This window comes from Oncorhynchus masou, chromosome 31, assembly GCF_036934945.1.
Source record: "Oncorhynchus masou masou isolate Uvic2021 chromosome 31, UVic_Omas_1.1, whole genome shotgun sequence".
Lineage (NCBI taxonomy): Eukaryota > Metazoa > Chordata > Actinopteri > Salmoniformes > Salmonidae > Oncorhynchus > Oncorhynchus masou.
In genome coordinates this window covers 21,363,616-21,381,354 of record NC_088242.1, presented here as the reverse complement: position 1 = coordinate 21,381,354, position 17,739 = coordinate 21,363,616, and the positions used below count along the sequence as shown (strand labels likewise).

At 43.5% G+C, this 17,739-nt stretch overlaps 2 protein-coding genes across 2 annotated transcripts in view; one reads left to right on the top strand and one right to left on the bottom strand.

Moving 5' to 3' along the window:
- Positions 1–2,652: 2,652 nt before the first annotated feature.
- LOC135523569 (actin, alpha skeletal muscle 2-like) lies at positions 2,653–5,675 on the bottom strand. Its single transcript, XM_064950334.1, has 7 exons — positions 5,516–5,675; positions 4,633–4,769; positions 4,145–4,469; positions 3,853–4,014; positions 3,525–3,716; positions 3,245–3,426; positions 2,653–3,113 (listed from the first exon to the last, which is right to left on the bottom strand). The coding sequence occupies exons 2-7, from the start codon at positions 4,759–4,761 to the stop codon at positions 2,970–2,972; spliced, it is 1,134 nt and encodes a 377-aa protein (XP_064806406.1). The 5' UTR covers positions 4,762–4,769; positions 5,516–5,675; the 3' UTR covers positions 2,653–2,969.
- Positions 5,676–5,814: 139 nt separating this feature from the next.
- The window catches only part of urb2 (URB2 ribosome biogenesis homolog), a 46,387-nt gene continuing 34,462 nt past the window's right edge, over positions 5,815–17,739 (top strand). The window contains exons 1-2 of the mRNA XM_064950332.1: positions 5,815–5,950; positions 17,550–17,739. Of these exons, the coding sequence (XP_064806404.1) occupies positions 17,685–17,739 (55 nt within the window). The 5' untranslated portion in view covers positions 5,815–5,950; positions 17,550–17,684. The remainder of the gene's footprint in view (positions 5,951–17,549) is intronic.

Here is a 17,739-nt window from a genome sequence, read left to right as displayed (position 1 = left end):
GTTTAGCGCTGCCAGAGCCTTCCTCCTCTATAGCGCTGCTGGAGTCTCCTGCCTGTTCAGCGCAGCCAGAGCTGCCAGTCTGCATGGAGCAGCCAGAGCTGCCAGTCTGCATGGAGCAGCCAGAGCTGCCAGTCTGCATGGAGCAGCCAGAGCTGCCAGTCTGCATGGAGCAGCCAGAGCTGCCAGTCTGCATGGAGCAGCCAGAGCTGCCAGTCTGCATGGAGCAGCCAGAGCTGCCAGTCTGCATGGAGCATCCAGAGCTGCCAGTCTGCATGGAGCTGCCAGAGATGCCAGTCTGCATGGAGCAGCCAGAGCTGCCAGTCTGCATGGAGCAGCCAGAGCTGCCAGTCTGCAAGGAGCTGCCAGTCTGCAAGGAGCTGCCAGTCTGCAAGGAGCTGCCAGAGCTGCCAGTCTGCAAGGAGCAGCCAGAGATGCCAGTCTGCAAGAAGCCGCCAGAGCTGCCAGTCTGCAAGAAGCCGCCAGAGCTGCCAGTCTGCAAGAAGCCGCCAGAGCTGCCAGTCTGCATGGAGCAGCCAGAGCCATCAGTCAGCATGGAGCAGCCAGAGACGTCAGTCAGCATGGAGCAGCCAGAGCCGCCAGTCAGCATGGAGCAGCCAGAGCCGCCAGTCAGCATGGAGCAGCCAGAGCCGCCAGTCAGCATGGAGCAGCCAGAGCCGCCAGTCAGCATGGAGCAGCCAGAGCTGCCAGTCAGCATGGAGCAGCCAGAGCCATCAGTCTGCCAGGATCTGCCAGTCAGCCAGACTCTTCCAGATCCGCCAGTCAGCCAGACTCTTCCAGATCCGCCAGTCAGCCTCCCGAGCTGCCCCTCAGTCCAGTGGGGTTATGTAGTAGGGTCGCCGTAGTTAGGAGGCCAAGGAAGCGGACAAGGTGGCGGACTAAGACTATGGTGAAGTGGGGGCCACGTCCATCACCAGAGCCGCCACCGCAGACAGATGCCCACCCAGACCCTCCCCAATAGGTTCAGGTTTTGCGGCCGGAGTCCGCACCTTGGGGGGGAGGGGGGTACTGTCACACCCTGACCATTGTTTGCTTTGTATGTTTATATGTTTTGTTTGGTCAGGGTGTGATCTGAGTGGGCATTCTATGTTGTGTGTCTAGTTTGTCTGTTTCTGTGTTTGGCCTGATATGGTTCTCAATCAGAGGCAGGTGTTAGTCATTGTCTCTGATTGGGAACCATATTTAGGTAGCTTGTTTGGTGTTGGGTTTTGGTGGGTGATTGTTCCTTTTCCTGTCCTTTTGTACTTATGTCTGTTGTGTATTAGTTTGCACCAGTATTAGGCTGTTTCGGTTTTCGTGTATTGTTTATTGTTTTTTCATATTGATTTGTGTTTACTTTTGTTTTATTAAACATGGATCACAATAGACACGCCGCATTTTGTTCCGACTCTCTTTCACATACAGAAAACCGTGACAGATGTGTAGTGTTGATTGATTATTAAATGATTATTAAACTGTTGACATGAGTATTATTGTAACATGATGCTGCCATAGTCCTACTATTTAAGTGATAGCATATCAATCTTCATATTCTATTGTCAGAATATACTATGTAAGAAAATTAAACGAATATGTAGCCTAATGTCTACACTGCAATGAATTCAAAATATGGAAGAGAACCAGATTATGCATAGTGTCGCTATATCCGATTTTAATCTGCATAGAACTAGAGAATGTGTGTCTGAAAATGTATTGAAAATCGCAGGTTTGAACATTCTAATGTCTTATACTTACAGCATATATATATTTACTGGCTCGGTTTTCACGGAAGCAAAACACAACAGATGGTGTTTCGTGTGCAGTAATCCTAGGCTGGCTACATTTTAACCCCGCCCATAGTTGAGATGCATTTAAAAGTCAATTTCCTCCCAACAGGTGCTTGAAAGAAACTTAAATATGTTGTCTTGCTCATTAACCTTCTGAATTTCACACATACACAATCCATGTCTCAATTGTCTCAAGGCTGAATAATCCTTATTTAACCTGCCCCCCCCCCCCCCCAGAAGACGTCAATAAGGGATTATAGCGTTCACCTAGATTCACCTGGTCAGTCTATGTCATGGAAAGAGCAAGTATTCCTAATGTTTTGTACATTCAGATGGTAAATGTAAATGTTGGTTAGAATACAATAATCTGTTTGTTAAAATGTATGTCAGAAGAATGCTCCAACCCTGCTCTAACAAGGTCCGGGTGAGCAGCTACTATTACCCTAGACTCAGTGTGCAAGGTGGTTATTTGCCCATGCAATACATTCTATACAAGGCTTCTTCAGGCTGTCCATGGAATATGAGATTGGTATCAAATGTCAAATCTGTGTTGTTGCGAAGTTTGAAGTAGACGTGAAGGAGCAAGCATGGCACATTCCAGCGAAGTCATGCCCGACAGTCCCCTTTCACTCTCGCCATGCCAAATCAAGAGTCAAATCTCTTGCAGTAGACTCGACGCAAATCAGGATGCACTATAGCAGTAGCCTATTATAATTCTGCATTTGTGTAAATTGATGGCAATGTTTGAATGCTTTGATAATTCCTTTGCATTTACTATAGCATATTATCTCTAACATTATCCTACGGTACCATACCATATTCAGCATGGAAATCCTCAACATACCATGCATTCGAGTGACCACGACTATTGGACTGAAGGCCTATTGGTTTATTGTGTGATGATCATGTTATGTGCTTTACAACATAGGCCTACATATTGCGGCATTGTGATTATAAAACAGACATATATGAAAATACCAAATAATGGACTTTAATAACTTAGTATTTATGTACATTTACATTCACATGTTGAATAATAACATGTCATGTCTCGTTCTTGTTGATGCTGGTTCACATTTGCAGATTTTCTTTCCAGATAACACATGGTTACAAAAACAGTCCAGTGACAACATTGTGTTGTTCCTCTTGGGGATCCAGAGCAAACAGATGCAGGAGATGATACATTTAGAAGCACTTGCGGTGGACAATGCTGGGGCCTGCCTCGTCGTATTCCTGCTTGGTGATCCACATAGCCTGGAAAGTGGACAGGGAAGCCAGGATGGAGCCACCGATCCAGACGGAGTATTTACGCTCAGGTGGGGCAATGATCTATAGAGAAAGAAGTTGAGTATGAGTAAAAACCATGACATATTTTTATTAAGGTTTTATTGTTGACAAATAAATGTTTATTGAAAGGTATAAATATGAATAGTGTTATTGGGTTGTCATATATGTCATACCTTGATCTTCATGGTGCTGGGAGCCAGGGCGGTGATCTCCTTTTGCATACGGTCAGCAATACCAGGGTACATGGTGGTACCACCGGACAGGACATTGTTGGCATACAGGTCCTTACGGATGTCAATGTCGCACTTCATGATGCTGTTGTAGGCGGTCTCGTGAATACCCGCAGACTCCATACCTGTTCGGATTATAACGTATTAGAAACAGCATGTCTCTATTTTGACCAATATAATAGGCGTATAAATTATCATTACTCGTTATATGATTATTACATACCAATGAATGAAGGCTGGAAGAGGGTCTCTGGGCAACGGAAACGCTCGTTACCGATGGTGATGACCTGACCATCGGGAAGCTCATAGCTCTTCTCAAGGGAGGAGGAGGAGGCAGCGGTGGCCATCTCGTTCTCGAAGTCCAGAGCCACATAGCACAGCTTCTCCTTGATGTCACGCACGATCTCACGCTCGGCTGTAATGAATAACTATTTTGCTCAGAACATGGAACAAATCATTGCAATTACGCACGTCTTGTGCGTTTCAGCTCATTTTTACATATTATGCATGGTATTTTCATGGTGAGTCAAACAAGGCAAATGAAATCTCACCGGTTGTGACGAAAGAGTAGCCACGCTCGGTGAGGATTTTCATGAGGTAGTCAGTCAGATCGCGACCAGCCAAATCCAGGCGCATGATGGCGTGGGGAAGAGCATAACCCTCATAGATGGGTACATTGTGGGTCACACCATCACCGGAGTCCAGCACAATACCTTTAACACAAAGAAAAACGTAAATATTCAGTTGACATAACTCATAGTATAGACAGACACATGGTAGGCCACACGTAGCCGACACGTTGTTTTAGGTTAATTGTTTATGAGTAAACGCTGCATTCCTTACCAGTGGTACGACCGGAGGCGTACAGAGACAGCACAGCCTGGATCGCAACATACATGGCGGGGACGTTGAATGTCTCAAACATGATCTGAGTCATCTTTTCACGGTTAGCCTTGGGGTTCAGGGGGGCCTCAGTGAGCAGAGTGGGATGCTCCTCGGGGGCCACACGCAGCTCGTTGTAGAAGGTGTGGTGCCAGATCTTCTCCATATCGTCCCAGTTAGTGATGATACCGTGCTCGATGGGGTACTTAAGAGTAAGGATACCTCTCTTGCTCTGAGCTTCATCTCCTACGTAGGAGTCCTTCTGACCCATACCGACCATGACACCCTGGAGGAAAGACGAGACTCATTGGCCTATATGGTGGCATAGCCTAATCCCAGTCAAAACATGACGGTGGGAACGCATAGATAGATAATGGATAATAAAGGATTTACGGGGCAAATTGCGTAATATGGGCTTGTTGCAGGCGTCTTCGGAGTGCAGATCGTACCTGGTGACGAGGGCGACCAACGATGGAGGGGAAGACAGCCCTGGGGGCGTCATCACCGGCGAACCCAGCCTTCACAAGGCCGGAGCCGTTGTCGCACACCAGAGCTGTAGTCTCGTCGTCGTCACACATCTTGAGTTCTTAATAATACACATACACAAATAAAACACATTAGAACAACCTAACTCACGATGCACACCTAAACGTTGTCTAACACTAAATATTGTACAAGCCACGGATGACAGTTTAACACAAAAGCCTGGTTGAGTGAGAAAATCATTGCATTTACTCAAAAGGATGTTGCAAGTTAATTCGCTACTATGTCGAAATTATATTGAATTGAGTTTAGGCACAAATCATTGGTTAGATTTACGCATTGATATTGTCACCTGTTGAATACCCTACTGGTTATATTATGCATGTTACACACTCATTTGTTGTATGAGTGAAATTATCTATCCAATTAAAATGCATTTTTTCTGAACTCCATGAAACGACTCTAATTTATTTCAATAACACAATGTCAAGGGGCTGTTAAATCGTTAGGTAGCCAAGCCCAGGCAATTTGGCCAGTTGTTTGTTTAAATTAAGTCTGCAAACAAGGCCAAGGGTTTATCAAGTAATTTTACAGAAAGGAACATTTGTATTTTATCTCTCTTCTACTCTTCCGCAATTTGTTTAATTTCTGTAGCCTTTACAATAAATCCATGCGTAATTGGCATGCGCAATTCCTTCAGGTGAAGAGACTGTAACATCACTATCTGTGTATTTTATCATATTAATTGGCTCCGCAGATGTAAAATTAAAAGAAGGGTACATCCTTTGATATCAGTCCATGAATAGTAGATCCAGTCTTTGAGGTTTGGGTTGATTCCATTTTTCTTACCTTTGGTGGTGTCTGTCTCAGATTAAGCTCAGAAGGCGGAAAGCAACTGCTGCTGGATCGAGCTATAGTGGCACTTCAAACCTTATATACTCACCGCGTTCGGCCTATTTCCCTTACCCACCATTGAGAATGTCTACGTGTTCCATTGGACATTTTTCCAGCGTCATCCATATTAGGTTCTTCGGTGTGACGGGGGAAACTTCGCAGCCAGGCTAAAGGGCTCCCCGGTTTAAAAGTGAGCAGGGCTCTCCATGTATGGGACTGTGGTCCTGATTCGAAGCCACGGCGCCAGGGCCGTATATGGAGAGTCTATGATTTGTAAGACACCCTCGTGGCACAGCAAACTACAACTGCATACAGGATCCCGGTTGGAAAGCCCTTATCGAGGACCGCAACTGTATAGCCATATAGGAACGACAACACGAAGGAAAGAAGGTAGTTTAAATTATTGTTCTGTCATACTACTGCAGGTTGATTACAAATATAGTAATGTTCATTTGAGCTTGGATTTGCAGTTGCACAACCGTGTTAACAATGGATTGGTCTGTATTTTTTTGCCATTGTGCTCTGAAATCGTTGCTGCTTGGGGTTTTAGGGTTTACTCGGTTTAGAGCTCTAGAACCCCGTGCATACCTACTGTGGGGTAGCTGTAGGTTATCCAAACAATAACAGATGCCACATTGATTCAGGCATAGCATAGGCTACGTTTAATACAACTATTTGCATGGTGCTAATTACATGCAAAGTAAAACATTTTGAAATGTTTATTTTGTGACGAGACCCAATAAAGATTGCATTATTATTATTATTAGCCTACATCATTATGCATCCATAGACTGACCTCTTTTCTATCATCTTATGGCCAGCATCCGACAGGTTCTCTGAAACAGCTGATAACAGCTAGCCTTATAGGCTATTTATTTTTGGTATTGTCACAGGCTATATTTAAAATAATAATAATAATAATTTAAACATACAAGTTCCAGTTGGTCAAATACATTGAGATTGTGACTTTTTACTTCTCATATACTTTAGACGTTTCAACACATAGTGGCCAGGCCATATGCTCACAGCAACACCCAAGTCAAATAATTTGTTGACAAGAGACAACAGGAGCCCAGGGTTTAACTCAGTGTTGGCATGAGGACCATGTCTCAAACGTTCAGATGTGTATCCTGAACATATGACATAATAAGCTATCCAATAACCTCATATACAACCTTCTAATGCTGTGTTCAAATAAAATGAAAAGCTGCAAAGCATTTTTTCCCATTGAAATTCGGTGTAAATCACAGTTATTCCATGAACTCAAAATACAGTACATAAAGTGAGTAACTACAGGCCCATTAGTATACTACCTGTGGTGTCAAAGGTTGTTGAAAAGTGTGTAGCAGAACAACTGATTGCCCACCTCAACAACAGCCCCTTCACATTACACTCCATGCAGTTTGGCTTCAGAGCGAAACACTCCACAGAAACGGCCAACTGCTTTCTTCTGGAAAATGTGAAGTCCAAGATGGACAAAGGGGGTGCTGTTGGGGTTGTGTTTCTGGACCTAAGGAAGGCTTTTGATACTGTTAACCATGAGATTCTCATCACAAAATTGTCAAAGTTCAACTTTTCCTCCGATGCCTTGAGATGGATGAAATCATACCTTGAAGGCAGAACTCAGTGTGTCAGAGTGAGCAATGAGCTGTCGCCCAATCGTAGCTATCATGTGGGCGTGCCCCAAGGGTCAATACTGGGGCCCCTCCTGTTCAGCCTGTACATTAATGATCTGCCTTCTGTCTGTACTGGGTCTGAAGTTCAAATGTATGCAGATGATACAGTGATATATGTGCATGCAAAGAGCAAACAACAAGCTGCACAAGAACTCACTACTGTAATGGTCCAGGTTACAAAGTGGCTCAGTGACTCGTGTTTGCATCTCAATGTGAAAAAACTGTTTGCATGTTCTTCACAAAGAGGGCAACAGATGCTACTGAGCCAGATGTCTATGTGTCAGGGGAGAAGCTCCAGGTGGTATCCGATTTTAAGTACCTTGGCATCATACTTGATTCCAACCTCTCTTTTAAAAAGCATGTGAAAAAGGTAATTCAAATAACTAAATTCAACCTAGCTAATTTCCGATTTATACGAAATTGACTACAGAGGTAGCAAAACTGTACTTCAACTCTATGATACTCCCCCACTTAACATACTGCTTGACTAGTTGGGCCCAAGCTTGCTGTACAACATTAAAACCTATTCAGTCTGTCTACAAACAGGCTATCAAAGTGCTTGATAGGAAGCCCAATAGCCATCATCATTGTCACATCCTTAGAAAGCATGAGCTCTTGAGTTGGGAAAATCTTGTGCAATACACCGACGCATGTCTTGTATTCAAGATCCTTAATATCCTGGCTCCCCCTCCACTCAATATTTTTGTTAAACAGAAAACCCAGACATTTGGCAGCAGATCCACAAGGTCTGCCATGAGAGGTGACTGTATAGTTCCCCTAAGGAAAAGCACCTTTAGTAAATCTGCATTCTCTGTGAGATCTTCCCATGTCTGGAATACACTGCCATCAGACACACATAACTGCACCACATATCACACTTTCACAAAATGCTTGAAGACATGGCTAAAGGTCAATCAGATTTGTGAACATGGTCCCAGGCTGTGTGTTGCCGCTTTCCATGTTGTCTGTTGTCTGTAGCTTGTGAGGTGTGGAAACACTTTGTTGCTTTTATGAATTTTGTCTTGCTGATTTTTGCTCTATGTTGCTCTGTCTGTATGCTACGTCTTGCTTGTCCTATGTTGCTATGTCTTGCTTGTTCTATGTTGCTATTGTCTATATTGTAATTGTTTTTAATAACCTGCCCAGGGACTGCGGTTGAAAATTAGCCGGCTGGCTAAAACCGGCACTTTTACTGAAACGTTGATTAATGTGCACTGTCCCAGTAAAAATAAAAATAAACTCAACTCAACTCAAAGCATTTATTTTAGTAGGTCTACATTTGAGGCTTGCTTGGTTTGACAGGGTCTGTTGCCCAGCTGCTGCCACTCCACTGTCTGCCCCAGCAGGTGATGTCTGGGGTACGTGTCAGTTTGGTAGGAGGGGAGGAAGCAAGAGGGACAACTGCCACTATGCCTCCCCCTGTCACCAAGGGAAAATAAGCAGCTTATTCGTTCAGAAGACCATTTCAGCCTGGGCTGGAGAACCCTACACTCGTAGAACCCTTTTTGGTTCTATATATATGTTTTTTCTATACTTTGTTTCATATATTATGGCACGCTTAAAGGTTCTATCTATATAGAACCCCAATTAACCCTTTTCTTGAAAAGCCTAGAACCTTTAGGGGTGGCATATATGAAGCAAGTAATAGAAACCTTTTAGAACCTTTTTTCTAAGAGTGTAATAGGACAAGAATAGACTAAGGCTGGGATTCAATCCGATCGCCTCATGAGCTCAACTGTCGTACCCCATCAGAACCCAAAATATAAGCTTGGTTTACTCCAATGGTTGAAAACAATGTAACTATAAACAAACAGCCTCAAAGCATGGTTAAAACTATACTTTTGATATCATGGATGGTCAGTCCTTGCATCCATTGCTCTTTCTATGAATTTGAGTGTTTACATTTCTCCAAGCCCATCCCTCAGCGTTTTACAAAAACAGAGGCGGGTTTCCCACTTTGTTATTGTTTCAATTAAGGATTCTAGCTTTAATGAGGTTCAGAGGCCTCTTCTAGACACATGCATTCCTCTGTTTTCATGACAGATAGGCTACACGCAATCACTGGCGTAATGTACTTTCTCTGGACCCCAACAAGGTCAGAGTTCACTCTCCTCTCCCACCACCTTCCCTAAAATAAAACCAAATCTGTCAGCCAGACAGCCACTCACCAAGTTTAGACTGCTGATTTGTGTCCATGGTGCTGAAATTGTGGTATGTCTATACAGCTGCCTATCAAATCGATGATAGCCTTTCTGTGGTGCCAGGGAATGTAGCCTCTGGCTTTGCTTTAGCTAATGGATAAATGTTGTCTATTAACAAAAAATACAATTGTCCTGTATAGCCTACCTGAACCTGCATGACATGAGCACTGTGCCCAGGTTAATGAGGTCATATTGTTGACAAACAATACCTAAAAAAAAGTAAATTAATCTTTTCAACTGAATAATAATTCATAATAGATCAAAAATGTATTTCTCTACATATACATACATATCAATATTCATATAATCCATGTTTTTCTCATAGTAGTAGAAACAAGTGTCATTAATCACCCATGGACTGGTTCATATTTACAGTGCATTCGGAAAGTACTCAGACCCCTTCCCCTTTTCCACATTTTGTTATGTTACAGCCATATTCTAAAATTGATAAAGCAATAAAAATCTGCCTCAATCTACACACAATACCCCATAATGACAAAGTGAAAACAGGTTTGAGAAATTTTAGCACATAAAAATAAATAACATATTTACATAAATATTCAGACTCTTTGCTATGAGACTCGAATTTGAGCTCAGGTGCATTCTGTTTACATTGATCATCCTTGAGATGTTTCTAAAACTTGATTGGAGCCCCCTGTGGTAAATTAAATTGATTGGCCATGGTTTATATAAGGTCTACTATATAAGGTCCCACAGTTGACAGTGCAAGTCAGAGCAAAAACCAAGCCATGAGGTCGAAGTAATTGTCCAGCGCTCCGAGACAGGTGTCGAGGCACAGATCTGGTAAAGGATACCAAAAAATGCCTGCAACATTGAAGGTCCCCAAGAACACAGTGGCCTCCATCATTCTTAAATGGAAGAAGTTTGGAACCACCAAGACTATTCCTAGAGCTGGCCGCCCGTCCAACCTGAGCAATCAAGGGAGAAGGGCCTTGGTCAGGGAAGTGACCAAGAACCTGATGGTCACTCTGACAGAGCCCCAGAGTTCCTCTGTGGAGATGGGAGAAGCACAAGGCCAAGACAACGCAGGAGTGGCTTTGGGACAAGTCTCTGAATGTCCTTGAGTTGCCCGGACTTGAACCCGATCGAACATCTCTGGAGAGACCTGAAAATGGCTGTGCAGCAGCACTCGTCATCCAACCTGACAGAGCTTGAGATAATCTGCAGAGAATAATGTGAGGAACTCCCCAAATACAGGTGTGCCAAGCTTGTAGAGTCATACCGAAGAAGACTCAAGGCTGTAATCACTACCGAAGGTGCTTCGACAAAGTACTGAGTAAAGGGTCTGAATAGTTATGTAAATGTATTGTCATTTGCAAAAATGTCTAAAACACTGTTTTTGTTTTGTCATTAAGGGAAAATTGATGAGGGAATAGATTTTTTTAAATACATTTTTGAATAAGGCTGTAACATAACAAAATGTGGAAAAGGTCAAGGGGTCTGAATACTTTCCGAGTGTACTTTATGCATCGTATGCACGTGACCAATAGGGCCTGACCTATAGCATATCATAATCACATCAATAAGTTGGTTATAGCAAACTCCGAAAACCATAACACATTTGAAAGTATAATCGTGCAGAGGATGTGACAAATTAACTCCAAATGGGGAATGTTTACTTACTGGTTGCTCATGGGGCAAAGGGGAAGTCCAATGTGTGGAAGACATTTGACTTAGTTATGGAAGATTACAATATCCATTTTTTTCTGACCTTTTGGAACTGTATAAACAACACTTAATAAATTATAACTGTACCAGAGAGTCTATTCTAACTTTAAAAAATTGAAAGCCTTTATTACCGCAAAGACTAAAAACAGTCGCATGGATTTGTGAATGCAATTGCTGACATGTTGCAGTAGATGTATTGTTTAGGCTAATTATTCGAGGCTCCCTTCCTTATTTAATTTTAAAACAAAAAAAGCTTAATGGCATTTCAAAGCATGAATGACTTGTATGCTGTGTGATGACATGCACGAATGAATGATTGATTTATTGACACTGTAGCCTTTAGGCTATATTGAAATATAGGCCTAAAGTACAGTATTAAGACAGCTGAACAGGATGCACTCTTAGGCCTACAACTCGATGGTGGTGAAACAAGGCTAAGCCTATGAATGATAATGACATGACTTATTATTATACTGATGATCATAATCATAATTGTAATAATAACAATAAGAAGGAGATCAAGAAAAAAATGAGTGTATAGGAGCAAGAGCTGAATGGGCAGCTTATTATGTGTGATAAACAGGTGCTTTTAGATTTCAGTATTATTATATTTCTGACTGTTTGGAACAGTGTAAATAACAATAAATAAATTATAAGTAATACCAGAGAGCCTTTATTACAGCATAGCAAAGATTCAAAACAGCCAAAATTGTGAAATTGCTTTATCCAACATGTTGCAGTTGCGAGTGGCATAGAGCCAGTGGTGGCCACTCATTCATGTTTTGAGCCCCACATTTTTAACAAAAAAAAATAATAATATATGTATTTTTTGGGGGGCTTACCTGTTTTGCATGTTATTTTGGCATTAATACGTGTCACATATCAGTTTGCAAACAACGTTAAAAAAATATATATCATTCAGTTATTAATAAAGCTGCATACACACATGGTCTCTTTTTTGTTTTCTTGAGTAAGGCAGCTCCAAAATGCAGGTGTTTCAGCCTAGCTCAGTGCTTTCTGTGGCGGTGGGGCGAGCGAGCAGAAAATAGGATCATTGCGCCTTGATTGGCTCATTGTTCTGTCACTCATGGGGATAGTACGTCATCGCCAAGTTTAAGTCCTTAGTAAGGGTAAACATTGAACATTTCAGCCCTTTGGGTCCTGCCATAGAGTTATATTATAGAGTTATATTACAAGTGCCCTTCCAAGAAGGCTCAAGCCTGCCAGCTTAGTGGAGTCTGCCACTAGCACAGTCAGTGTAGTCAGCTCAGCTATCCCCATTCAGACCGTGTCTGTGCCTCGACCTAGGTTGGGCAAGACTAAACATGGCAGTGTTCGCCTTAGCAATCTCACTAGGATAAAGACCTCCTCCCTTCCTGCCATTATTGAAAGAGATCGTGATACCTCACATCTCAAAATAGGTCTACTTAATGTTAGATCCCTTACTTCAAAGGCAGTTATAGTCAATGGACTAATCATTGATCATAATCTTGATGTGATTGGCCTGACTGAAACATGGCTTAAGCCTGATGAATTTACTGTGTTAAATGAGGCCTCACCTCCTGGTTACACTAGTGACCATATCCCCCGTGCATCCCGCAAAGGAGGAGGTGTTGCTAACATTAACGATAGCAAATTTCAATTTACAAAAAAAAAATATGACGTATTCGTATTTTGAGCTTCTAGTCATGAAATCTATGCAGCCTACTCAATCACTTTTTATAGCTACTGTTTACAGGCCTCCTGGGCCATATACAGCGTTCCTCATTGAGTTCCCTGAATTCCTATCGGACCTTGTAGTCATAGCAGATAATATTCTAATTTTTTGTGACTTTAATATTCACATGGAAAAGTCCACAGACCCATTCCAAAAGGATTTCGGAGCCATCATCGACTCAGTGGGTTTTGTCCAGCATGTCTCTGGACCTACTCACTGTCACAGTCATACTCTGGACCTAGTTTTGTCCCATGGAGTAAATGTTGTGGATCTTGATGTTTTTCCTCATAATCCTGGACTATCGGACCACCATTTTATTACGTTTGCAATTGCAACAAATAATCTGCTCAGACCCCAACCAAGGAGCATCAACAGTCGTACTATAAATTCAAAGACAACGCAGAGATTCCTTGATGCCCTTCCAGACTCCCTCTGCCTACCCAAGGACGTCAGAGGACAAAAATCAGTTAACCACCTAACTGAGGAACTCAATCTAACCTTGCACAATACCCTAGATGCAGTTGCACCCCTAAAAACTAAAAACATTTCTCATAAGAAACTAGCTCCCTGGTAAACAGAAAATACCCGAGCTCTGAAGCAAGCTTCCAGAAAATTGGAACGGAAATGGCGCCACACCAAACTGGAAGTCTTCCAACTAGCTTGGAAAGACCGTACCGTGCAGTATTGAAGAGCCCTCACTGCTGCTCAATCATCCTATTTTTCCAACTTAATTGAGGAAAATAAGAACAATCTCGAAAATGTATTTTTGATACTGTCGCAAAGCTAACTAAAAAGCAGCATTCCTCAAGTGAGGATGGCTTTCACAAGTAATACATTCATGAACTTCTTTGAGGAAAAGATCATGATTATTAGAAAGCAAATTACGGACTCCTCTTTAAGTCTGCGTATTCCTTCAAAGCTCAGTTGTCCTGAGTCTGCACAACTCTGCCAGGACATAGGATCAAGAGAGACACTCAAGTGTTTTAGTACTATATCTCTTGACACAATGATGAAAATAATCATGGCCTCTAAACCTTCAAGCTGCATACTGGACCCTATTCCAACTAAACTACTGAAAGAGCTGCTTCCTGTGCTTGGCCCTCCTATGTTGAACATAATAAACGGCTCTATCCACCGGATGTGTACCAAACTCACTAAAAGTGGCAGTAATAAAGCCTCTCTTGAAAAAGCCAAACCTTGACCCAGAAAATATAAAAAACTATCGGCCGATATCGAACCTTCCATTCCTCTCAAATATTTCAGAAAAAGCTGTTGTGCAGCAACTCACTTCCTTCTCGAAGACAAACAATGTATACGAAATGCTTCAGTCTGGTTTTAGACCCCATCATAGCACTGAGACTGCACTTATGAAGGTGGTAAATTACCTTTTAATGGCATCAGACCGAGGCTCTGCATCTGTCCTTGTGCTCCTAGACCTTAGTGCTGCTTTTGATACCATCGATCACCACATTCTTTTGGAGAGATTGGAAATCCAAATCTGTCTACACGGACAAGCTCTGGCCTGGTTTAGATATTATCTGTCGGAAAGATATCAGTTTGTCTCTGTGAATGGTTTGTCCTCTGAGAAATCAACTGTAAATTTCGGTGTTCTTCAAGGTTCAGTTTTAGGACCACTATTGTTTTCACTATATACACTGCTCAAAAAAATAAAAGGAACACTTAAACAACACAATGTAACTCCAAGTCAATCACACTTCTGTGAAATCAAACTGTCCACTTAGGAAGCAACACTGATTGACAATACATTTCACATGTGCAAATGGAATAGACAACAGGTGGAAATTATAGGCAATTAGCAAGACACCCCCAATAAAGGAGTGGTTCTGCAGGTGGTGACCACAGACCACTTCTCAGTTCCTATGCTTCCTGGCTGATGTTTTCGTCACTTTTGAATGCTGGCGGTGCTTTCACTCTAGTGGTAGAATGAGACGGAGTCTACAACCCACACAAGTGGCTCAGGTAGTGCAGCTCATCCAGGATGGCACATCAATGCGAGCTGTGGCAAGAAGGTTTGCTGTGTCTGTCAGCGTAGTGTCCAGAGCATGGAGGTGCTACCAGGAGACAGGCCAGTACATCACGAGACGTGGAGGAGGCCGTAGGAGGGCAACAACCCAGCAGCAGGACCGCTACCTCCGCCTTTGTGCAAGGAGGAGCAGGAGGAGCACTGCCAGAGCCCTGCAAAATGACCTCCAGCAGGCCACAAATGTGCATGTGTCTGCTCAAACGGTCAGAAACAGACTCCATGAGGGTGGTATGAGGGCCTGACATCCACAGGTGGGGGTTGTGCTTACAGCCTAACACCGTGCAGGACGTTTGGCATTTGCCAGAGAACACCAAGATTGGCAAATTCGCCCCTGGCGCCCTGTGCTCTTCACAGATGAAAGCAGGTTCACACTGAGCACATGTGACAGACGTGACAGAGTCTGGAGACGCTGTGGAGAACGTTCTGCTGCCTGCAACATCCTCCAGCATGACCGGTTTGGCGGTGGGTCAGTCATGGTGTGGGGTGGCATTTCTTTGGGGGGCCGCACAGCCCTCCATGTGCTCGGCAGAGGTAGCCTGACTGCCATTAGGTACCAAGATGAGATCCTCAGACCCCTTGTGAGACCATATGCTGGTGCGGTTGGCCCTGGGTTCCTCCTAATGCAAGGCAATGCTATACCTCGTTGCTGGAGTGTGTCAGCAGTTCCTGCAAGAGGAAGGCCTTGATGCTATGTAATCGCCCGCCCGTTCCCCAGACCTGAATCCAATTGAGCACATCTGGGACATCATGTCTCGCTCCATCCACCAACGCCACGTTGCACCACAGACTGTCCAGGAGTTGTCGGATGCTTTAGTCCAGGTCTGGGAGGAGATCCCTCAGGAGACCATCCGCCACCTCATCAGGAGCATGCCCAGGCGTTGTAGGGAGGTCATACAGACACGTGGAGGCCACACACACTACTGAGCCTCATTTTGACTTGTTATAAGGACATTACATCAAAGTTTGATCAGCCTGTAGTGTGGTTTTCCACGTTAATTTTGAGTGTGACTCCAAATCCAGACCTCCATGGGTTGATAAATTTGATTTCCATTAATCATTTTTGTGTGATTTTGTTGTCAGCACATTCAACTATGTAAAGAAAAAAGTATTTAATAAGAATATTTCATTCATTCAGATCTAGGATGTGTTATTTTAGTGTTCCCTTTATTTTTTTGAGCAGTGTACTTTACCTCTTGGGGATGTCATTCGAAAACATAATGTTAACTTTCACTGCTATGCGGATGACACACAGCTGTACATTTCAATGAAACATGGTGAAGCCCCAAAATTGCCCTCGCTAGAATCCTGTGTTTCAGACATAAGGACGTGGATGGCTGCAAACTTTATACTTTTAAACTCGGACAAAACAGAGATGCTTGTTCTAGGTCCCAAGAAACAAAGAGATCTTCTGTTGAATCTGACAATTAATCTTAATGGTTGTACAGTCGTCTCAAATAAAACTGTGAAGGACCTTGGCGTTACTCTGGACCCTGATCTCTCTTTTGACGAACATATCAAGACTGTTTCAAGGACAGCTTTTTTTCCATCTACGTAACATTGCAAAAATCAGAAACTTTCTGTCCAAAAATGATGCAGAAAAATTAATCCATGCTTTTGTTACTTCAAGGTTAGACTACTGCAATGCTCTACTTTCCGGCTACCCGGATAAAGCACTAAATAAACTTCAGTTAGTGCTAAATACGGCTGCTAGAATCCTGACGAGAACCAAAACATTTTATCATATTACTCCAGTGCTAGCCTCCCTACACTGGCTTCCTGTTAAGGCAAGGGCTGATTTTCAAGGTTTTACTGTTAACCTACAAAGCATTACATGGGCTTGCTCCTACTTATCTCTCTGATTTGGTCCTGCCGTACATACCTACACGTACGCTATGGTCACAAGACGCAGGCCTCCTAATTGTCCCTATAATTTCTAAGCAAACAGCTGGAGGCAGGGCTTTCTCCTATAGAGCTCAATTTTTATGGAATGGTCTGCCTACCCATGTGAGAGACGCAGACTCGGTCTGAACCTTTAAGTCTTTACTGAAGACTCTCTTCAGTGGGTCATATGAATAAGTGTAGTCTGGCCCAGGAGTGTGAAGGTGAACGGAAAGGCTCTGGAGCAATGAACCGCCCTTGCTGTCTCTGCCTGGCCGGTTCCCCTCTTTCCACTGGAATTCTCTGCCTCTAATCCTATTACAGGGGCTGAGTCACTGGCTTACTAGGGCTCTTTCATGCCGTCTCTAGGAGGGGTGCATCACTTGAGTGGGTTGAGTCACTGATGTGATCTTCCTGTCTGGGTTGGCGCCCCCCCTTGGGTTGTGCCGTGGCGGAGATCTTGGTGGGCTATACTCGGCCTTGTCTCAGGATGGTAAGTTGGTGGTTGAAGATATCCCTCTAGTGGTGTGGGGACTGTGCTTTGGCAAAGTGGGTGGGGTTATATCCTTCCTGTTTGGCCCTGTCCGGGGGTATCATCGGATGGGGCCACAGTGTCCCCTGACCCCTCCTGTCTCAGCCTCCAGTATTTATGTTGCAGTAGTTTATGTGTCGGGGGGCTAGGGTCAGTTTGTTATATCTGGAGTACTTCTCCTGTCTTATCCGGTGTCCTGTGTAAATTTAAGTATGCTCTCTCTAATTCTCTCTTTCTTTCTCTCTCTCGGAGGACCTGAGCCCCAGAACCATGCCTCTGGACTACCTGGCATGATGACTCCTTGCTGTCCCCAGTCCACCTGGCCGTGCTGCTGCTCCAGTTTCAACTGTTCTGCCTGTGGCTATGGAATCCTGACCTGTTCACCGGATGTGCTACCTGTCCCAGACCTGCTATTTTCAACTCTCTAGAGACAGCAGGAGTG

Excerpts from the sequence above, each read along its gene's own strand:
- LOC135523569 (XM_064950334.1), bottom strand. The coding sequence starts at position 4,761 with ATGTGTGACGACGACGAGACTACAGCTCTGGTGTGCGACAACGGCTCC. Across the intron at positions 4,470-4,632 it reads TTGGTCGCCCTCGTCACCAG|GGTGTCATGGTCGGTATGGG; the intron begins GTACGATCTGCA and ends TCTTTCCTCCAG. Across the intron at positions 4,015-4,144 it reads CGCCTCCGGTCGTACCACTG|GTATTGTGCTGGACTCCGGT; the intron begins GTAAGGAATGCA and ends TTTGTGTTAAAG.